The following is a 24551-nucleotide window of genomic DNA, read 5'->3' on the forward strand; positions in this document are numbered from 1 at the left end:
AGTACCAGGAGAGCTCCACTGTTTGACAATGTGACACAAGGACTATGTACCAGGAGAGCTCCGCTGTTTGACAACCGACACAAGGACTATGTACCAGGAGAGCTCCGCTGTTTGACAATGTGACACAAGGACTATGTACCAGGAGAGCTCCGCTGTTTGACAACCGACAAAAGGACTATGTACCAGGAGAGCTCCGCTGTTTGACAATGTGACACAAGGACTATGTACCAGGAGAGCTCCGCTGTTTGACAAGCGACACACAGATTATGTACCAGGAGAGCTTCGCTGTTTGACAAGCGACACAAGGACTATGTACCAGGAGAGCTTCGCTGTTTGACAAGCGACACAAGGACTATGTACCAGGAGAGCTTCGCTGTTTGACAAGCGACACAAGAACTGTGTACCAAGAGAGCTCTGCTGTTTGCTGGATGCAGGAATGTAATTTTGTTGTTATGGTTATATCTGTATTTTGCAGATGTATGTGCTATATTGTAACAAGACGAGGATCTAGGAGTTTTATTTATTGCAACACGAAAGATGTATATAGTTAGTTGACAGTTGTCTGAAGATTCAGTTAATTTTAGTTCTTTAAAGATGATGTAAAGCTGCGGATAACATCAGGCTTAGTTGTGCTTTCATTGACCTGGATAACCTACAGCTGTGATAGATACTGTTAACAGTACAGATTTAAGCACAGGGGAGATTATCACTGTTGTGGCCAAGAAAGAAATATCATATTCTGTGCTATGAAGATAAATCTTAGTTGGATCGGTCATTTATAACTTCTTTAAGTTTGGGGGTATTTTAAGAAAAGTTTATCATACATTTTCTTTAGAAACGAATATCTTCATTTAAAAAGTTTTTAAATAGAAAAATCTTCATTGTACTTGAAATATTATTTTGTCTGATTTTCATTCCTTGTCATAACAGTGATTCAAGCCCTGTGCCCACCAGGGAACCACTCATTTATCATTGGGGGTGGAGGGACTACCCAGAGAATATGGGGAGGGTAATTACAATAAATTATTTTTGATGGTGAATAACATGGGAAATATTGAAGGTATAAATACAACACAGGAATTTGATCTGTAGTGGTGGCTGAAAATCTCCCCTCTGAAAAATGACAGGTTCCCCCCAATGTATGGCCCAGTCACACAGATATAGTCTGTTCAATCTCTGCCCGCCCCGCCCCGCCCCGCCCACTCCATTACACAAGAGGTCAGCCATCCTCAAGAGGGAGCATGCCTTTTGCTGAATCAGCTTACATGCAAATCAGTTTGCTAATGCCATGTTTGTCATCAGCAGGGTTGATGGTAAAACATGAATTTTGTGATTCCTTCTGTGTGAATTGGCCATTGAACAAATGCCACTATCTTTCTACTTGGAGCTGATCAGCAGTCAGTATTGCAAGATGTTCAAAATATAACAGTCTCCAAGACCAGACCTTTGTGTGAATGATTTTGATGAAATTTTAGATCTGCATTTATATGTGTTTTTAATGAAAATAAGATGTAAATGTATGGTAAGTACAGAGTATGAGGTTTATGACTAGCATTTCGCTGGAATAAATTTGATTGCTTCCACATTATTTGTGTATTGTTTTGACATTCCTTGTGTGTCATGTTGGCCTTCCTTATGACTTGTTGCTTTCATTGAATTTGATGACCGTCAGAAAGCAGCAGTTGAGATGAAGTATTGTTACTCATGTCGCTGCCACCATTACAGGTGGCCCACTCTTCTAACGCGCCTTGGGGGCACGGGTGGCCCAGTCGTCAAAGGCGCCGCAATTCGCTGTGTGGAGTTGCGTCCCTTTGGCACGTTGGTTCGAATCCCAGTTCGCCCCGATTATGTTTCTTGGTATTGTCAGCACCATACCCGTGCTCGTGGGTTTCACCAAGTTGTAAACGTCTGAGACCTGCATCACTTCGGGCTTTCCTCCCACATTAAGCTGACACGCCGCCATATAACTGGAATACTGTTGAAAGCGGCGTGGCAGATGAGGATACAAGCAACAGAACAAGTCATCAAACCAGTCCGTCCCACCACAGTGGTTTTCCCACCAGTACTGACATTAAATCAATAACAATCTCATCTAATTAATAATGATTAGAATGTGTTTCAATGACATGGAAAACGACCGACGGTTGACTTTTATTTTCTTTCACAGATACACCACCAGAAGACGTTGCTGGTATAAAAACATATTTGTCCATGACCTCATAACAACTTCCTATTATCCAAAAGTATTCCCAGCCTGGAAACTCAACCATAATTCCACGACTTTTCCAGGGTTCATGACCTGAATGAATCCCACACAGACCATGCAGACAGTGATGTGTTGTTCCCATGGAACACCCTTTGCATTGCTGTCTGAAATGTGCATTGCTGTTTGAAATATGCAAACTGCTTGCTTCGTTTTATGTTGAATGCTGCATTCAGTTATATTCCAGCTTCTTGACAGCAACCTGCATAAAATCGAGTCTAGATCAGACAACACAGAGTGTGATATGGTGGGTATTGATCCACACATTTAAGAAGACTGTCTAGTAAATTGCCTCTTACAACCGGTATAGATGGCTGGGGCCCCCAAAGGGGAACCGTTTGCCTTAAAGTAGATTGTTATCTCCAGTAGGGGCCAGTCCTGTTTTCAATCATGGCATTCTATGTATATTGAAAAGGTAAATAGTCATTGAAGACAGGTTCTCTGTTTAAACAGGGATTTTCTTTAAAACAGTCTGTTCCCACATGCACATGGAACCAGTTGGGTCACATGCCCCTCTCTCTCTCTGTGCCCAGTCTGTGGGAAATATACACACACAAGTATATATGTACATGGCAATCCTTCAGTGGTGTAGAACTAGTCTCTCTTTCTCTTCAAATGATATCCATCACTGCAACTGTTCCACTTAGTAAGGATATGTGGATGAACAACTTCTTTAATACCATTAGGAGCGACGTTTCAGTGTAGGTTCTGACACTTATCAAGCACGTTATTTTAACTTGCTTGATGAAGGGGTTAGAACCTACACCGAAACGTTGCTCCTGAGAAGTTATTCATCCATATATGTTATCCTTACTTAGTAACCCAACTTCTAAATGCCTTTCAAAGAAACTGTTCCACTTCTCGTTTGTGTGGCCTCTCAAAGTTCGCATCAATACCTCAAGGTCACACACTGATTACAATGTCGTTGTCGTCGTCCACTAAATTCAATGTCTGTAATCACTGACTGTGTTCTGAAACCACGACTACTCATTCACTGTCGGTATGTGTCAACAAAGGCATGATCGTGACCACTTCATCAAGTCAACCATGTGAAGGATGAAGCACAAACCCTCATTTCTGAGGTGACGCTTGTAATACATATAGCATGTACAGTATGTTACAGAAGACATAAGAACTGAACTCATACATAAAATCTCATTCTAAAAAAATGTGCGAATCTGTCTAAAAAAGAAAACAAAAACCCTACCACCAACAATTTGACCTTCAATTTCCAATTTTTCAATTGTTTATGCAATGATTCACCCGTTTGACATTCCATCAATCTAGACTGTTTGGACAATGTTAAGATGAGGTCCTTGCCTTGCATTTACTATGTACCCAGTGAAATAGAGTATGGGCACACTGTATAAGGTACACACAGACATAGAGTGAAGGAAAGTTATTTTGAGATGGAGGCCTGGCGATGCCACAATTTTCAGTAGGGGTGAGACGATACAGCAAGGTCATGATACGATATGTATCACGATACGCATAATTACATCAAATCATGCCGAAACTTCTTGATTATGAAAATTTCAGAGCTGGTTCCAAGGGAACTGCTAGCTGTGACATGTTCATAGCAGCTAATTTTATTAGTGAAGTTGAAAAAACTAATTACAACACAGTTTGCAATATTTGACAGACATAAGCGCTGGGGTGCGGGTCATTAAGCAAATAGTAAGTAATTTATTTTAGCAAGTGTATCGTATTGTATCGATACAGAAAAACCAGTATCGTGTATCGTATCGTCACATGAAAACTCACGATGCACTGGTACACTGATGTATCGTATCAACCCTGGTATATAGTACATGATTTCATTTATCTCTACATTAAGAAAAAGTTGGTATCAATAATTATACACAAAACTATCAATAAGAAAATGCAAGGATACAGAATCATTTCTGAAATTCCCAACTGAAAGTCCTATCACACAATAGGTACAGACAGAAGAAATGATGCAACTCAGTCATTACACACAGTGTTCTATACAGATTGATTGGCTTACACCATCTCCCCAAAAATATCATTTGTGTCATGTCAACATCTTGGTCGGTTGGCCTCTGCTGTGACAACTGACAAGGGAGACAACTCTCACTGACGATCACATCACACAATCCACGTCCATCCCTACAGAACACATTATCACGACTGGTTGCTGACTGGCTTCCCTTCAATGACTGCCACTATTTGTTCTTTGTCCAGGGTTTCTAGCTTTATCAAAGCTTGTGCCAGGGCCTTATGCTCTGCTTGGTGCTTGTGAAGGATCTGTTTAGCGCGGTCATACGACTCCTGCAAGTATATCAGTATAATCATCATGTAGTATATATAAACAGCATGTATATATTCAGGATAATATGCATCTGGGGTGATCAATCTTTACTGAGGTGTTCAGTAAAATAATTACAGTATTCTCAGCAATGATCACAAGGACAATATGCACTAGGGCAGTACACAATGCTAAATACCGATCCAAACACGGGATCTGGTCTTTCATATGCATAGTGTTCTTTTCTCATTGTCAGCTGTTGTATCTTTTTATCCTTAGTGATTGAGTGACAAACCTTTAGTAGTGGAGTGTATGATTGACTGACATACCTGTAGACGTGGAGTGTATGATTGACTGACACAATGGTAGTAGTGGAGTGTATGATTGACTGACATACCTGTAGTCGTGGAGTGTATGATTGACGTACACAATGGTAGTAGTGGAGCGTATGATTGACTGACATACCTGTAGACACGGAGTGTATGATTGACTGACACAATGGTAGTAGTGGAGCGTATGATTGACTGACACAATGGTAGTAGTGGAGCGTATGATTGACTGACATACCTGTAGACGTGGAGTGTATGATTGACTGACACAATGGTAGTAGTGGAGCGTATGATTGACTGATACAATGGTAGTAGTGGAGCATATGATTGACTGACACAATGGTAGTAGTGGAGCGTATGATTGACTGACACAATGGTAGTAGTGGAGCGTATGATTGACTGACACAATGGTAGTAGTGGAGCGTATGATTGACTGACACAATGGTAGTAGTGGAGCGTATGATTGACTGACACAATGGTAGTAGTGGATCGTATGATTGACTGAGACAGTGGTAGTAGTGGAGCGTATGATTGACTGACACAATGGTAGTAGTGGAGCGTATGATTGACTGACATACCTGTAGACGTGGAGTGTATGATTGACTGACAAACCTGTAGACGTGGAGTGTATGATTGACTGACACAATGGTAGTAGTGGAGCGTATGATTGACTGACACAATGGTAGTAGTGGAGCATATGATTGACTGACACAATGGTAGTAGTGGAGCGTATGATTGACATACACAATGGTATGATTGACTGACATACCTGTAGACGTGGAGTGTATGATTGACTGATATACCTGTAGACGTGGAGTGTATGATTGACTGACAAACCTGTAGACGTGGAGTGTATGATTGACTGACACAATGGTAGTAGTGGAGCGTATGATTGACTGACACAATGGTAGTAGTGGAGCGTATGATTGACTGACACAATAGTAGTAGTGGATCGTATGATTGACTGACACAATGGTAGTAGTGGAGCGTATGATTGACTGACACAATGGTAGTAGTGGAGCGTATGATTGACTGACATACCTGTAGACGTGGAGTGTATGATTCACTGACATACCTGTAGACGTGGAGTGTATGATTGACTGACAAACCTGTAGTAGTAGAGTGTATGATTGACTGACATACCTGTAGTCGTGGAGTGTATGATTGAATAACACAATGGTAGTAGTGGAGCGTATGATTGACTGACAAACCTGTAGTAGTAGAGTGTATGATTGACTGACATACCTATAGTCGTGGAGCATATGATTGACTGACATACCTGTAGTCATGAAGCTTATGATTGACTGACATACCTGTAGTCATGGAGCTTATGATTGACTGACATACCTGTGGTCATGGAGCTTATGGTTGACTGACAAACCAGTAGTAGTGGAGTGTATGATTGACTGACACAATGGTAGTAGTGGAGTGTATGATTGACTGACAAACCAGTAGTAGTTGAGTGTATGATTGACTGACATACCTGTAGTAGTGGAGTGTATGATTGACTGACACAATGGTATGAGTGGAGTGTATGATTGACTGACATACCTGTAGTAGTTTCTTGATTTCCCCATCAATCTGCTCCTGTACAGCGGGGCTCAGACTGTTTATCTTGGACACACCACCGCTCACCACATTGTTGTCTTTAAACACTCGCGTTCCAACCTGTTACCGATGAAACAGAAGTCCATGACTTAGTCTTAATGCTAAACATGGAAGAATACAACACCAGAACTACAAAACATCTCCTCTTAAGGGTTGGTATAGCTTTACGCTGCTTTTAGGATAATTCCAACAATATCAAGGCAGGGGAACACCAGAAATGGGCTTCACACATTGAACACATGAGGGGAATTGAACCCGGGCTTCCAGCGTGACAAGCTTATGCTTTAACCACTTGACTACCCAACCGCCCCTTCATCTGAAATAACTTCTAACACACCAAACCAAACAACACCTCCATATCTACACAAAAAATATGGTATGAAATTGAACCCACATTTCCCATGTTCTTGCTCTGGTGATCAATCACTTAACAAACTAGTTTACTATGCAACCAGAATTTGAACCCACAAGCATAGGTTTTTGGCATGCCCAAGGGAAGCAACTCTACACAGTGAACTGCAGCATGTTAGTCGATTAGGCCACCCGTGCCCCCAAATCTCGATAGTACCATTGATCACAAGACCAAGAAACTATCATGTGCAGGTGATAATCGTAACTTGAGCAGAGTGTCTAATGTTGTCCCTATATCCTAGAGAATACAGATCCAGCACAGAGCAAGATTCCTGAAGTTTGTGTGATTCAGGACAAGCAGAGAACTACCTCTCTTTACCTTTTCTGACATTCCGTATTCCTTGACCATTGCACTTGCTATTGTTGTGGCTTGTGAGAAGTCATCCTTGGCACCTGTGAAGGAATCACCTTATTACCAAATGTAACCTCCCTGACATGAGTGAGTGAGTGAGTGAGTATGGTTTTACGCCGCTTTTAGCAATATTCCAGCAATATCACGGCGGGGGACACCAGAAATGGGCTTCACACATTGTACCCATGTCGGGAATCAAACCTGGGTCTTCGGCGTGACGAGCCAACGCTTTAACCACTAGGCTACCCGACCGCCCCCCCCGACATGAAACTGTACACATCAAAAACATAAAACACGAGAAACATCTACTTGACAAATTCCATGTGATGCTTACAGTGCCTTGGGTTAATGTATTACTGTTAAGGTGCATTATTTGACGTAATTTAAACCATAAGGAAGACAGCCTGCTATTGCTGTTGCATTTGATTCTGATCCAAGAAGCCACTGGACATTCTGAATGTGCATTTTAACAAGTAAAACTGAACTTTAGATTGATATGTAAAATGTTTGAGAAATTAAATATCAACCATAACAAGCTTAACGTCGGATTTATTGAATGATTTATGGCTCACTGATTCTACTTCAGGTGTGAGTGAGTGAGTGAGTGAGTGGTGTAATCACCTAGAATTCTCAATATTTTAAACAGGCTTATCAAACATGGTGTACCTGTTTCAACTTTATCCATGCCGTAGATGACCTCCTCCGCAGCCCGACCCCCCATGGCAACATCCATCCGAGCCAGCAGCTGGGACCGCGACATGTTGAACAGCTCCTTCTCATACGACATCGCCGTCTGTAAACATCATCAGTACACTGCTGACAGGGCCAATATATCCACAGCATTCACTGTGAGTTATTCCACTTCATCATACAACACTATCTTCCATAGGAGATATTGTTTGGGTGAGATTAAGCAATATCTCCTAACAGACATCGCTACAATGAATTTAATCACAATGTCATCTGTAACCATGACGTCACAATCGAATGGCATTACTAATCCAGGGGTAGATTTAACCACAAATTCAGATATAGCCAGCTGGTCTTGTTCCTTTCAAAAATTACTGGCCCTTCTCCAAAGTAACTGACCTAAAACTAAACATTGGAGGCCATGACTGCGTTATCCGGTCCCTGTAAACTTTAGAACTCCTCTTTAAGGAGATCTTTAAGTCATATCCTCCCTAAATTCATCAAAATTTACATAGTTCACGAGCAGTGTCCAATTAAAAAGATTAAACATACACAGAGAAGGGGCGAAATTTTGACTAGCTAGACGGGCCATCTACTTTATTTTTCAGCAAGCCTTCTGTAGTTTTTTAACTGGCCACGGGCCAGCAGTAAGTCGACCCCTGCTAATCTCTCTGCCACTGGAGCTGGTTAGCTGTATTTTTAAACTCAAGACACTCACTTATTACAGTTTAAAAAAAAAGGAATGATTTTGGATGACAATAAAATCACCCTTATGTCTTGTAATATCATTCATATATATATATATATATATATATATATATATGAAAACTCATCAACTAAAGTTCAAAACACCTCAGCAACCACCAATCTTTTATCAACTTGTCTTGATATATTTGATATAAAGAGACCCTAAGGTGAGTTCTCTATGTATCACCAGAAAGACAAGCTGGTTCTAATGTATGAGGGAAACCAATGGGACACACATTCTCCACATTTATGTAGTAGCTCATCATCTGTCTTGGAGAGCATTACATTATTTTCAAGATAAAAATGATGGAAGATGTTCACAAACAAAACCTAGTCAACATTACAACCTAGAGACAGGACAGAGAAGTCTGTGAACTGTGCTGACACCAGGGAACACAGGAATGCAGACTCACATGTCCAAGTGAACTTCCTCGGGGAAGGATGGTGACTTTGTTAGGGATAGGTGCATCCTTTGTGAAGTGAGCGACCAGCGTGTGCCCGGCCTCGTGGAATGCCGTCTTCCACTTGGCAGAATCGTCTTGAATCAGAGACTTCTTAGCAGGACCTGCGAGAACAATACATCTACATATACAGGTGTGTATAGACAGCAGAACAGGCATCAAACCCAGCAGGTCTTCCATTCTTGGATGCACATCATCTTCACAGCTCATCACTTCGTATTGAAATGACAGTAAGTACCCTGAACATAAAAACTAACCTATTGCCATTATCATATAGATGTATACTATAGACGGGGAGCATTTTTAACAGACCTTTTGAAATCTAGAAATTTCAAATCTGGAAGTGAGTGGTTATTACAGTGTCAGCTTGATGTGGGAGGAAAGCCTGAAATTATGTAGGTCTTAGACGACCTTGGGTATACTGCTGACAAACCTGGTAACATAATCAGGGCAGGTTTCTAGCATGCCCATGGGACCGAATTCTGCACAGCAAATTAAAGCACCTCAGACGACTGGGCCACCTATGCCCCCATAAACTCGAGACTCTTCTGATCACAAGCTCTGCAGTGTTGATTCTTGTAACATGACATCAACAGAGATCTATGAGATCCAGAAAGGTGTTGACAACAAATGTGTTAATTCAACAACTTTATTCCGACATATCAATTGAAGTAATACACAGCAGACGTACCCATGACAACCTTGTCCCTGGCGTAGTCCATGTGCGACATGTTGATGAGGGAGGCGCCGTCCCGGGCAGCCTGCAGTGCGGCCTGGTTCACCATGTTCTGGAGATCTGCTCCTGTGAAGCCCACGGTCTTCTGGGCCAGCAGGTCGAAGTCCATCTCTGCAACACATCACATGATGGCTGACATTAAATGACACTGATGATTTTTTGCTACGGAAACCCCTTTCAATTATCTTAAGCCTTTTTACAAAAAAATGTGCGTATGAATACGTAGATAGCCTACATATCGATTCATAGACAATGGCTGCCGATCGATCACCCCATATGAATTGTAGCTAAAACTAAAGTGCTTGGTTAAAAATTAAAATAAAGAGGTATCTACTCTACAGTGGGACTACATCAAATTTCAAAACACAGTAGGTGTATCTCCTAAACGAGTGTTCTTGACCCCAAACAGAATTACTCCAGTTACATAACAGCTTCACATAAATAATTGAAGTGAGTGAGTTGGTTTTAATGCCACTTTGAACAGTATTCCAGTTATATAACATGGCATGTCACTGTTGGAGAAAAGCTTTACCACTTTGGTGAAACCCAGAAACTCAAGTGTGGTGCTGACAAACCCAGAAACATAATTGTGGGTGAACCAGGATACAAACCCACGATCATAGATTTATGGAGGGTCAAGGGACGCTACGCTACAAGGGCCAACTTCAAATGTCAATATATGATTGGATACCATAAACAACGGTATAAAGACAAACTGTGCACCATCTACAACATGACGTACTGGAGTCGGCCTTGACCTTGCTGATGTAGTATTCCAGGATCTCCTTCCTGCCCTTCAGACTCGGGGGGTACACGGTCACCTCCACGTCAAACCGACCAGGACGCAGCAGAGCACTGAAACATGGCAACAAATTATTCCCAATTTGAATGAGACAATTGCTGTGTATTTATTGTCATGATTAACAAAGCACACTGTGGGAAATCCTGTTTTCATATTGACAAGTGACAGATTAACTACGAGGAAATCTTGTGCACATGTAAAGAGAATGAGAGCAACGTGGGCCTGCAAAGGAGTAGCATTTGTCATCCAAAATTGGTCTCCACATGAGCTATCATTTGGGTGAGATCAAGCGATCTCTCCTAGGAGTGAGTGAGTGAGTGAGTGAGTGAGTGAACATGGTTTTACGCCGCTTTTAGCAATATTCCAGCAATATCACAGCGGGAGACACTAGAAATGGGCTTCATACATTGTACCCATGTCAGGAATCGATCCCTGGTCTTCAGCGTGACGAGCGAAGGCTTTACCACTAGGCTATCTCTCCTAGGAAATATCACTGCAATGAAATAGCATTACAATGCTTTGCAGCCCATTGTGACATCATCAGTTACCATGACATCATCAGTTACCATGACATCACAATCAAATGACATCACTTATCTCTCTGCTACTGAAGCTGTTAGCTGTACTTTTTACACTAGACTCTGCCTATTACTGTTTACAAACTGAAACTGTTGACAGAATGATGTTGGATGATAAATAGTATTTCACCCTTGTGTCTTATGATATCGAACATATCTACATGAGTCAAGTTTAAAACTCCAAAGTTTGCCGAGGACATTTGAGTGAGATTATCTATATGGTATGTTGTCCATACCTGTCAAGGTTATTTCTCCTGTTGGTTGCTCCAAGTACAATAACACCTTCATTCTGATTAAATCTGTAACAAAGATACATATCAGTTAATCACAATCTACTATAATCATATTATGAAAGTGTTAAACTAAAACATGTTTATCATTCAATCTGAACCAAGGTGATTATTTTCTATGACCAACCAATAAGCAGACAGCCATGTCGAGGGTGTGGATGTGTTCATGTTGCAAGATAGTTGTGAGGGAGACAGTAGACGGCATGTCAAGGGTGTGGATGTGTTCATGTTGTAAGATAGTTGTTAAGGAGACAGTAGACAGCAATGTCGCGGGTGTGGATGTGTTCATGTTGTCAGATAGTTGTGAGTGAGATAGTAGACTGCCATGTCAAGGGTGTGGATGTGTTCATGTTGTAAGATAGTTGTGAGGGAGACAGTAGACGGCATGTCAAGGGTGTGGATGGGTTCATGTTGTAAGATAGTTGTGAGGGAGACAGTAGACAGCAATGTCGCGGGTGTGGATGTGTTCATGTTGTAAGATAGTTGTGAGGGAGATAGTAGACAGCCATGTCAAGGGTGTGGATGTGTTCATGTTGTAAGATAGTTGTGAGGGAGACAGTAGACAGCCATGTCAAGGGTGTGGATGTGTTCATGTTGTAAGATAGTTGTAAGGGAAATTGTACACCGCTATGCTGAGGGTGTGAATGTATTCATGTTGTAAGATAGTTGTGAGGGAGACAGTAGACAGCCATGTCAAGGGTGTGGATGTGTTCATGTTTTAAGATAGTTGTGAGGGAGATAGTAGACGGCCATGTCAAGGGTGTGGATGTGTTCATGTTGTAAGATAGTTGTGACGGAGACAGTAGACAGCCATGTCGCGGGTGTGGATGTGTTCATGTTGTAACATAGTTGTGAGGGAGATAGTAGACAGCCATGTTGAGGATGTGAATGTGTTCATGTTGTAAGACAGTTGTAAAGGAGATAGTAGACAGCCATGTCGAGAGTGTGAATGTGTTCATGTTGTAAGATAGTTGTGAGGGAGATAGTAGACAGCCATGTTGAGGGTGTGAATGTGTTCATGTTGTAAGATAGTTGTGAGGGAGATAGTGGACTGCTTGATTCCCGTCCATATCACAGGCAGAAAGTGCCCCTTACCCATCCATCTCTGCCAGGAGCTGGTTGATGGTCTGGTTGGCGTACGGGTGAATCTGGGAGTTGGTTCGACTGGCTCCCACAGAATCTATTTCATCCAGGAATATGACACAGGGGGTCCTCATCTTGGCAGCAGCTGCCGAAACAACATATACTTATGGACAAAAGTAAGGGAACAGGCAGAATGACGATCAATCATGTGACACGTCACACATCATTCAAAAAAGAGAATGTTCTTCTGTCATGTTACCATGTGTTCCACACTCCACTTTTTCAAACTTCAGTTCATGTCACACAGAAATTGTCTAATTCTTTAGTAGTTCTGCGTTACTAGTCGCCTTGTTTATCAACACTCCATATCGGTCAAGATGATTCAACTTTATGGATCTGGAAGACCCCTTATTAAATGACCGCCTCCATGGTGTAGCGGTAAAGCGTCTGCCCAGACAGCAGGAGTTTGATCCCCAGCCACGTCATACCAAATCATTTTAAAAGATGGTACTTGTTGTTACCCTTCCTGGCGCTTGGCATTAAAGGGCTAAAACAAAGGACTGGTCAGCTTGGACTAGTGGCTAGCATTATAAAATCGGCATTAAAGTACTCACGGAAATAAAAAAACTGTTTTTCTCAATTTAAAAATCGACACAAAGTGTTACGTAGCTGTAAATACGAAATAACAAAACAAATCGAAAAGTACTAGTCTGGATTTGCTAGTTTGATCTCAGTGAACAATACAAAATGTACTTTACAGGAGGTAATTTGTCGGCACTTTCAACATTCAAAAATAAAGTCCAAATTGACAGAGCAGAAACAGACTATAGGCATTACGCACCTGTTCTCACCTGTCGTCAAGGTGTCATAGATCACCTTGATCTACTTACACCTGGTTATGCCCTGTTTCACAATAGTCTGTTTTATTCACATTTTTACACCTTTCTACGAGTAAAAAGGCATAAAAACATTTGATACGTTGTATTTGTGCCACGGCCCAATTAGTACTAATTTAGTTGTTAGAATATTTACATATTTTGTATATTAACTGCAATAATTTAAGATCTGAGGTCGAAAAAACAGGTTTTTTTCATTTCCGTGAGTACTTTAGTAACTAAGTTCACTGTACATTCATTATTTTACCAGAGATTGGACGTCCTTACCTGACAAAACAACACAAAACAATAATAACTGATCTACAGTCAAGCTGTTCATTAAATGAATGTGAATGAATATCCTCCACTTACAGAACAGCTGTCGGATTCTCTTGGCTCCAGTCCCAACAAATATCTCGTCAAACTCGGAACCAGAAGCATGGTAGAACGGCACGCCGGCTTCCCCTTTCACACACAAACATATACTGATTAATGAAAGGAAGTATGCTTAATCTGGGACACTAATATATAAATCAGTGTTGAAATATTACGACAGGTCCTGGGGTTCTTGAGGTCTGCACCTATTGTATTCGACTTGAGGAACCTCCTTTTCACAATAACACTGAGATTCAAGCTAATGTTCGAAAACTGGTAATATAGTGACAATGTATACTACACACAACATAGCTAATATTAACGATAAAGTTTATAGGATTCTATTATGAAAGAAAGTAAAAGAAATATCGTTACGGATGTGTTTGTTTGTTGTTCACTCAGCGATATTCCAGCTACATGATGGCGGCCTGTAAATGATCAAATCTGGACCAGACAATCCACAAATCTGGACCAGACAATCCACAAATCTGGACCAGACAATCCACAAATCTGGACCAGACAATCCACAAATCTGGACCAGACGATCCACAAATCTGGACCAGACAATCCACAAATCTGGACCAGACAATCCACATTGTTGGGGTAAGTTGACACGACCAGCATAGATTGCTAGGGACCAACTCTAACTGGGAATCCCACGGGTTGTCATAGTTACTTTGAAATGAGAAGAATGCAATGGAGTAAAACTAAACCCAACTGACCTGCTACAGCTCTGGCCAACAGCGTCTTGCCAATGCCCGGTTGTCCCACCAACAAAACACCTGTAACATGTTACAACGTCACCATGACAACCACACATGTAACTAAAAGAGAAAATAGTGACAGGTGGACATGTAGGTCCCTGTGTGAGTCATAATGGTATTTTAAAAGTGAATGAGGATGAGATGAAAACAGATAAAACAGATTAAATATTCAAATAACACTACAACAAACTCAATATGGCTGCTGTGGTGGCCATCTTGTTGGCAATATTGGAAATCAGACATTTCCTATGATCATGAATTGTATATAAGTTTGTGTTTTAGTTTTTTTAACATTAAACTGTACAAAGCTGAATCAATTAACCAACCTTTGGGTAATCTGGCCCCCAGAGACTGGTACTTCTCTGGGTCCTTGAGGTAATCCACCACATCCATCAGCTCCGTCTTAGCCTCATCTGCCTGAAGCATACACAACATCGAACTCACTCACTTGGATAACAACACACTGCTTGGCTTTATTGAGTGTGTCATTCACAACATTGACTCACTCACTTGGATAACAACACACTGCTAGGCTTTATTGAGTCTGTCAAGGCGTACTCAGATAACAAAACACTGCTAGGCTTTATTGAGTGTGTCATTCACAACATCAACTCACTCACTTGGATAACAACACACTGCTTGGCATTATTGAGTGTGTCATTCACAACATCGACTCACTCACTTGGATAACAACACACTGCTAGGCTTTATTGAGTGTGTCATTCACAACATCGAACTCACTCACTTGGATAACAACACACTGCTAGGCTTTATTGAGTGTGTCATTCACAACATCGACTCACTCACTTGGATAACAACACACTGCTAGGCTTTATTGAGTGTGTCATTCACAACATCGAACTCACTCACTTGGATAACAACACACTGCTAGGCTTTATTGAGTGTGTCATTCACAACATCGACTCACTCACTTGGATAACAACAGACTGCTAGGCTTTATTGAGTGTGTCATTCACAACATCAACTCACTCACTTGGATAACAACACACTGCTTGGCTTTATTGAGTGTGTCATTCACAACATCGACTCACTCACTTGGATAACAACACACTGCTTGGCTTTATTGAGTGTGTCATTCACAACATCGACTCACTCACTTGGATAACAACACACTGCTTGGCTTTATTGAGTGTGTCATTCACAACATCAACTCACTCACTTGGATAACAACACACTGCTTGGCTTTATTGAGTGTGTCATTCACAACATCGACTCACTCACTTGGATAACAACACACTGCTTGGCTTTATTGAGTGTGTCATTCACAACATCGACTCACTCACTTGGATAACAACACACTGCTTGGCTTTATTGAGTGTGTCATTCACAACATTGACTCATTTGGATAACGGGGCCGTCGGGTAGCCTAGTGGTAAAAGCGTTCGCTCGTCACGCCGAAGACCCGGGTTCGATTCCCAACATGGGTACAATGTGTGAAGCCCATTTCTGGTGTCCCCCGCCGTGGTATTGCTGGAATATTGCTAAAAGCGGTGTAAAACCTTACTCACTCACTCACTCACTTGGATAACAACACACTGCTTGGCTTTATTGAGTGTGTCATTTACAACATCGACTCAATCACTTGGATAACAACAGACTGCTAGGCATTATTGAGTGTGTCATTCACAACATCGACTCACTCACTTGGATAACAACACACTGCTTGGCTTTATTGAGTGTGTCATTCACAACATCGACTCACTCACTTGAATAACAACAGACTGCTAGGCTTTATTGAGTGTGTCATTCACAACATTGACTCAATCACTTGGATAACAACAGACAGCTAGGCATTATTGAGTGTGTCATTCACAACATCGACTCACTCACTTGGATAACAACACACTGTTAGGCTTTATTGAATCTGTCAAGGCGTACTTGGATACCAACACACTGCTAGGCTTAATTGAGTCTGTCAAGTCGCACTCGGATAACAACACACTGCTAGGCTTTATTGAGTGTGTCATTCACAACATTGACTCACTCACTTGGATAACAACACACTGCTTGGCTTTATTGAGCGTCAGATAACAACACACTGCTAGGCTTATTGAGTCTGTCAAGACGCACTCGGATAACAAAACACTGCTAGGCTTTATTGAGTCTGTCAAGACGCATTCGGATAACAACAGACTGCTAGGCTTTATTGAGACTCACCCCTTTGACATCATCAAAGGTTACGTTGACATCCTCAGGGTTGACCTCAAACTGATCCTTCGTCAGAACGCCGAGACCACGCACTCCAGCTGATTGACCAAAACACGACAATACACAAATAAATTTACACAAAGCATAGACACAAACCCTCAATCTACAAGTAAGTAGGGTAGGTGAGGTGAAATGGGGTTTAACAGTGTTCAAAGTTATTGCAAGTCTATAGTGATGTGAATATGAATATAACACCAAGGACGTCTACCGGCCGAATAGTGATAACATATAACAAAGACTTCCCAAACTCTCTGAAATTCTACTAGCTCTTTGGATACCGTTAACATAACTGGTCAGGGTTAGTGCTAATTTCCATCCCTGTCATGTATGCAACTTGGCTTGAGCCAGCATCTTTCCGAGGCAGGGCCGTTAGCTAACAATAAAAGTCCAGCTACCACCCTTGCCCATATAGGCTGGAATTTCCAGGCTCAATCGTAGCGCCACAGTTGATATTACGAGTTATGTCCCCCCCTCTTGACCAATCAGATTCCACCTCTCTTATCACTTGCAATCGCTTCAAACAAAATGGTGGCACCCAGTGAAGACCGTTTGATTAAAAAATCAAGATTCATATTCTAATAATACGGACCTTACCTTGCGAAATGGATCAAATTACTTGAGCACCTTGATTAAAACCATGAAAAGATTTGAAAAATATCTGTCAACGCCCAGTTGGCAGTACACATGCTTTGCAAATTCTTCAGTCAACCAAAACCTGCATGTTGAAATCACTGTTTACAAACCAGATGTCTAGTTCATGTAGTTTGTTACGCGATTTTGATTGCACTATTCATAGACCCATTAGTCCAGCCAAAATGTAACTCCGGAATTTGGCAAAGGTGGAAACTGGATTTTAAAAGTCTGTTAACTCCCCTGTCTTGGGAAGATGACAAGCGTGAGTCAGTTTGTTTAATATCAAATACATCCTGAGGGTGGGCAGGAATTTATGTGTCCTTAAAGGCCAGAGGACTCAGGAGAAGTTGCATACCTGATCGCCATAAAATTACCAGGGACGATCTGCATGAAGCAAATTTAGCAAAAACGTTTGTCTCAATTAAGGTAAGAGAGTTATAAGCGTCTTGGCGCAGTTTGCAAAGGATTAGGGTCCGCACCATTAGACCCAGACCAATATTCTAAAAACAGCTGTTCTACAGCTGACTGAAAAATGTCCAGACACTCACTTCCTCCCACGGCAGTGAAGACCTGTACGACCTGCACGAGCAGCCACAACATGCACATGTAGAAGAGGAAGCGCAATGTTCGGTTAAGCACGGTGTTCTTAGTGTCATGGCTTTCTTGCTTGGAGTTGGCGTGGTAGCCTTCAGCAAAAGCCACCTTCAGTCTGTCCTGAAACTCGGGATTACTCTCATGAGCTGTGACGATCTTCTGGAACTTCCCCATCTCCTTCTTGTAGTTGTCAGGGAACAGCTTGGATTGCACCTGAGTCAGAACAGACAGATATATATATACCAAAAGAAACTCGAATACCATACATGTTTGGCTAATATATGAAGAATTACTCATATGCAAGAGATCTTAGATTAGTTTGATGCACAAATGAATATACTGGTCTGTTGTGTGAACCGACGCTCATGAATGCATCACATGTTACGTCACAGATCCATGACTCAAGATGCACCATTTGTCTCGTGCAGGATCAGCATGTAAAGTTTGGAAATCATGTGCAGCATATTGTGATTAGAACAAAGACACTGTGGTAACACTTGACCGATTGTTAGTTCTGGCATTAAGTGGTACACAATGGAAACATCTCTTCTGAATGTACATAATTTTCTCTTTGTGTCTGTGGTTCATGTTTCTTTTGGCGGTGAGTATATATATATGGGTAGTCATTGTTTCGAAATTTCTGTATCAATATATAAACATTTGTCATCCGAAACGGGCTTCCACGGAACAAATCGTTTGAGTGAGATCAAGCGACATGGCCTAGAAGATAGCAGGTAATAAAATTGCACGACATGACTTTGCAGGCCATTGTGAAATCATCGGTTACCATGACATCACAATCAAATGACTTTACTAATCCCTGTGCCACTGAACCAGGTAAGCTGTACTTTGTACACTCAAGACTGGGTTAATACGATTTACAAACTGAAAGAGTTGGAAGAAAGATTTTAACTATCAACAACTTTTCTTCGTGAACTAAGAAATGTAATACAAATGATAGGTTGAGCAGGTTACTAGACACGCTAAAGGCACAGGCATTATTTTAGCCTCATGACTTTACAAATATTTTGCATCAGTATTATTGTCAACATTCAGAATTTTGTAACTGTCATTTTAGTATGGATCTGGCAAAGACCATATTGGATGAAAGAAGATGAGTCTCTTACTGAATGTCGAAGTTCATCTAGGAAAGACATGTTCTTGTCCCTGCCTAGCCCCAACACAGATTGTGATCGCTTCGTCTTGAAACCTCGCGTCTGCTGCACACCTGGAAGGAAAGAAGTCATCTGGTCTCTCCATGGACATACTTGCACGCCAATGTACACACTCAACTAAAACTGTTCCCTTTACACAAAACAGCAATAATTTAATTATAATACATCAAAAGATTTTGTAAAAGAAAATTAAGATAATAGATATCAGATTAAAGGCTTCATTGCAGATGCGAACTTTCAACAGAGATGCTTTCAAATGTGGGTTTGTCTAAAGATCCCCAGTCAGCAAAGCGTACAACAGAAGCCTGGCACAGTAAGTGACAGAAAACACCACAAATAACTCACAAAGTGTGTGCTGGAAACTCACATGGTTTAAATGACAGAAAACACCACAAATAACTCACAAAGTGTGTGCTGGAAACTCACATGGTTTAAATGACAGAAAACACCACAAATAACTCACAAAGTGTGTGCTGGAAACTCACATGGTTTAAATGACAGAAAACGCCACAAATGGCTCACAAAGTGTGTGCTGGAAACTCACATGGTGCAAACCCTCCTCTCAGAAAACTCTGGAAACCCTTGTCTCCCATGATCTGGAGGAAGGTCGGTACAGTCGACTGTAAATGTCCTTCAGGGAACCCTGTAACAAAGAAACACGTTGACATTAACATCCACATCAACATTGACATTAACAACTTAACAAACACATTAAGATTAACAGCAACATTGACATTAACATCCACAGTGAGATAAACATCCACATTGAGATAAGCCTTGTGACGATGTCGGTTGGTTCAGCTTGATGATGGAAATGACACAAAGTCGATCGGCACTCAGCTGAGTCTGTATAATAGTCATCCCCTGAATCATGATGAACAGGAGTGGTACATGATGAATCTGTCGCTTCCTTGTGAGCGCATCGATCCCCCAAATGTAGTACTGAGAGTGTCAATCCTGAGTGCAACCTGGCGAACTGGAATAACGATCCTCCAACTGTCAGACTTTGGGTGAGGGATCCTTTGTGGAGCGATCCATAAAGCGCCAACCCTTCGATCCACTATTCTTGGAAGAAGCACAGGATCGATCCTTGCACAGTAGATCCTTAGAAGAGGATGAACCCTTTCGACCAGTAACAGATGTTGGGATGCAGAGAAGCGATCATCACCAGCCGGAGCATCACGTGAAGGCGCAACAGACGATCACGCAGCGTTAAGAGGGTCGACCGGATGTGTAGTCGACGAATTGACAGAAGAGAGAACCTTGCAAACGTCTGATGTAGCTGGTTGTTCCGACGGAGGCAGCCACCTTGGTTGACTTCTTATATTTCTTACAGAAGATGACCCATGTTCCAAGTCCCTAGATTTTGAGTGCCGGTACATTTCCCATCTGTGGCACTTGTGTAGATAAACAATGAAGGGTTCTTCTGTCAGATCGGCACACAGGGAACAACAATTGTTAGTACTGCAATGGCCACGATAGTCACAGCATAAGTTGTGAGGGTCCAAAGTAGAAAAGGTAGTTCTACACTGAAGACAGGCTTGTTTCTTATCCATACTCATCTTCCCGCAAACATTAACGTAAAGTCCATTTGATGGTGAGGGAAAACCCAGCAGAAAAACTTCAATGTAATCTCTGAACCCTCAGTGCACGTTTCCACAGTGTGGCGATGATAAAGAGAATAATATTGACAGCATACACATGATCAGGTCGTGTAGGTTGCCATGCACGGGATTACAGTGCTTGACTCACTTGTTTGGATGGTGGCCATGGTGATGCTGAGATGTGTTCGGGTGATTTGTTTTCAGAAGCTGGAAACTTTGTTCAAGCAGGTTTCCACATAGGATCGAAAGAAGAAGGAAGAAATGCATATTATGAGATGGGATAAGTTTCAAATTCATATTAAATAATAAGTAGACGATAGAAACCTGTTTTGTTTTCGAAAAAGGTCTGCGCTGACACATGAGACTCATGCCAGTGACTGTGGGGTGCTTCCTGCTGCTTGACCAGGGCCAGGAGTGGACTAAGGACCGCACTGTCCACATCCCGCGGCAGGTCCACCAGCTCCACAGTACTGGGCACACCTTTCACCTGAAATCATTGACCAGGGATTTATCATCCACGAAATCCTGCATCCAACATGCAAAAAAAAGAAGAAGATGTATGCAAAACAAATACAGCGTGAATCTACTGGGATGTAGAAAACGAATGCTACTATTTCATAACTTGGTACCACTTTAAATTGATTTCCATATTCATATATCACATAATAAATAAAATACCTACAATTAAACGCTATGAGTCCACTTGAACCCCCCCAAAACAACCCAGGTCAATCCCTGATAGACACATCATAAGAGCATTTTAAACATCAATAATCATGATAATACATACCGGTAATGCAGTGTTCAGGATAATAGTCAACAGGTCTTTCTCATAACCCTAATGTGATGGATAAACAAAAAGACTAAGTGTAACTCTATAGCAAATGTTATCGCAAAACACTCTTAGATTGTAGATCCCCCTCCCCAATCGATTTTACACCATGCAAATTGTATCTATTACAAACTAATAATCTTATTTTGACACTTCAAAATGTACTAAACATGTCTGACAAGTATGTAAAGCAACCAAACCTCTGAAGTTGGGAATGCTGGTGGTTTGGTGACTTGAGAAACTGCACAAGCTGAAGATATGTCCCTCTCTTTTTTCTGGTGACGACTTCTCACAGACGTGTGAAGTGTTCGTACTCCACTGAATAGAGAGGACAGCTGAGAGAGTGCTGCAACAACCTAAATAAAAGATAACATACATTTTCAACTAATTATATCATTTTATCAGTGTAGTTTTGTTTGAGTTTCATATACATATTTAGCAACATACAAATAACTGACACACTGAAAAACAATTATGATTTGCTATGGTACACAGGATTTTAAATTGGTTTCTTGGACACTGACTGATTGTCACCCAAAATGTCCATGTTATTTTTCAATAATAGTATTGAGATAGAATATCCTCTCAAAACTTGCTAAAATCATTAAAAATCAGCTATATGACGGACTTCTGTAAATAGTCAAGTCTAGACCAGACATTCCAGTGACTGACATCATGAGCATCGATCCACGCAATTGGTATACAATGACATTCATCAACCAAGTTAGCAAGCCTGACCACCTGATCTCATTAGTCGCCTCTTACGACAAGCGTGGGGGGCTTTTACGGCAATCATGGGTTGCTGAAGACCTAGTCTACCCCGGATCTTCACAGGTTCAGAAAAAAATGTTTTAGGGTGGGGGACGGACGGAAGTCTGTCCTTATCATACATGTATGCATATTACTTGTGTAAGTATCAGGATGTTGTTTTTAACAGCACATTTACAACTATACCAACAAGGCAGTGTCAATTGTGGAAGCAACAATCAATGGTTCTCAACTATTGTTAACAGCCGGCTTCCCTTTCGACTCGTGTTTTATGATATTGTCAACGGCATCATGTCTTGCCAAAAGAAGAAAATGTTGTGCTCAAAATAACAGGGAAATGAAAATGAAGTAAAAGCCATATTTCATCATTTGTTCGACCCTCTTATTTCTTTCCCTTCACCAGAATTTGCCAATCCTTGCCGAATGAAACAAGATTCTAAATAAATATTGTCGTGATCAAATTATTTACCTGTGGTTGCACTGTACTGTGTGTTAACATGGACGCCATCACAGCTCGCTGTTGAAATAGGCTGCGCCGACAGAAATCTAATTTACAGACAAACGTGCGGTTTTATAATTAAAACGCACAACCTTCTCAATCACATTCCCTGTCCACCATTGCCGACTTTATTAACAGCCTTCAGTGATTGGTTATTAACAAAATATTTAGCCAATGATTATCACTGTAACATCTCCGCAGTTTCTTGGGTGAAGGTTACAAAGAAAGGTAACTCTAAACTAATAAGTGAAGTGTATCTTTGAATAAAATCTTTAGTGTGCTCAATCTCATTAAAATCAGATCTTATTTCTCGCTACCGCTAAACAAAGCGGTAGCAACTACAAAGATCTGATTTTAATGAGATTGTAGTATGCTTTTATTATCTGTATAGTTTTTTATTGGATACAGTTGACCCGAACACGACTATCAACTATGTTACACCATGTAATCGTACACACAAATTAGTTTTGTCAGTTAACACTTTTAAAAGGAATGTAATTGGGTGATTATCGAAAATAGAAAATAGTGTGAAACGTCGTCGTTGTTCAGAGATCATAGATTAAAGAAAGTGGGGTAGACCATGTGACAGAAAATTCGGTAAAAAATATCAAGGAATGTAGAGATGTTAATGAGTCAGTGAACTAAAATTTAACGTCGCATCGGCAATATGTCAGCGATGATAATCAACGAGGGGCTGAAGTTTAAGTCTTTATACTTTGTTGTATCTGTACATTATACAGTCAATTCTGTAAATTGCTACCACTTATCCCATTGTGAACATTAATCCCAGTCGCCTTAGGCGCCACAATTCGATGTGCCGAGCTGCGTCCCCTTTTTTTTTTTTTTTGGTTTGTTGTTTAACGCCGCACTCAGCAATATTCCAGCTATATGACGGCGGTCTGTAAATAATCGATTCTGGACCAGACAATCCAGTGATTGACATCATGAGCATCAATCCCCACAGTTGGTGACATGCATCTACCAAGTCAGCGAGGCAGACCACCCGATCCCGGACACGTTGAAACCTAATATCATGGGTTTGAATGCTGGTTCGCCCCGATTAGGTTTTCTAGGTTTTTCAGCACCATATCCGTGCTCGTGGGTTGCATCAAAGAGGTACAGCTCTGAGACACACACCACTTCGGGCTTTCCTCCCACATTAAACTGACAAGCCGTGATACAAATGAAATACTGTTCAAAGTATAGGTTGGTAGGCAATAATCTCTTTTCAGACTGAAGTGACAGTGGGATTAACCAAACATAGATTTATTTACTTTCTGTATATTCGAATGGATAATGATTGTTATATGAGTAAGAGCGACACGGATATAATCTCAATCATTAAACCAAACCGTAATTGTCGTCTGCCACGAGGCTATTGGTTGCGGGGCAATACAAGACGTCGCAGATTAACCCTTTGTTGTGTTATAAATCATAAATGTCATATATATTGCTGCATTAACGCCTGTGTTGCCGCGAGTCTCAAATTACTGTCTGTATGTCTGCCAGTGGTGCCCCCACTATTGCCGGAGGCGTGTTTGGGCTATGGGTACAACGTGAAACAATACTCAAGATACGTTTATT

At 41.2% G+C, this 24551-nt stretch overlaps 1 protein-coding gene across 3 annotated transcripts; it reads right to left on the reverse strand.

Moving 5' to 3' along the window:
• Positions 1-2143: 2143 nt before the first annotated feature.
• On the reverse strand, positions 2144-23105 carry LOC139465888 (ATP-dependent zinc metalloprotease YME1L-like). Of its 3 annotated transcripts, none has more exons than XM_071247866.1 (20): positions 22938-23105; positions 21901-22056; positions 21659-21706; positions 21193-21355; positions 19809-19907; positions 19217-19317; positions 18044-18302; positions 16812-16900; positions 14960-15050; positions 14592-14651; positions 13867-13959; positions 12632-12764; positions 11483-11545; positions 10609-10721; positions 9822-9977; positions 9083-9234; positions 7899-8025; positions 7200-7273; positions 6413-6529; positions 2144-4555 (listed from the first exon to the last, which is right to left on the reverse strand). In XM_071247866.1, the coding sequence occupies exons 1-20, from the start codon at positions 22974-22976 to the stop codon at positions 4409-4411; spliced, it is 2280 nt and encodes a 759-aa protein (XP_071103967.1). In that variant the 5' UTR covers positions 22977-23105; the 3' UTR covers positions 2144-4408. The 3 variants fall into 3 exon arrangements, with proteins under 3 accessions (XP_071103967.1, XP_071103966.1, XP_071103968.1); XM_071247865.1 differs by having other exon boundaries at positions 16812-16907; positions 18042-18302; XM_071247867.1 differs by lacking the exon at positions 21659-21706 and having other exon boundaries at positions 16812-16907; positions 18042-18302.
• Positions 23106-24551: the final 1446 nt, after the last annotated feature.

Source organism: Haliotis cracherodii, unplaced genomic scaffold (assembly GCF_022045235.1).
Source record: "Haliotis cracherodii isolate W230 unplaced genomic scaffold, xgHalCrac1.p SCAF_18, whole genome shotgun sequence".
NCBI classification, from domain to species: Eukaryota; Metazoa; Mollusca; class Gastropoda; order Lepetellida; family Haliotidae; genus Haliotis; species Haliotis cracherodii.

Bases quoted from the DNA above. Each gene is read 5' to 3' on its own strand.
- LOC139465888 (XM_071247865.1), bottom strand. From the start codon at position 22,976: ATGGCGTCCATGTTAACACACAGTACAGTGCAACCACAG. The intron at 11,546-12,631 runs GTAAGGGGCACT...TCTTTGTTACAG, and splicing joins CTCCTGGCAGAGATGGATGG to ATTTAATCAGAATGAAGGTG. The intron at 7,274-7,898 runs GTACACCATGTT...ATTCCTTCACAG, and splicing joins CATGGATAAAGTTGAAACAG to GTGCCAAGGATGACTTCTCA.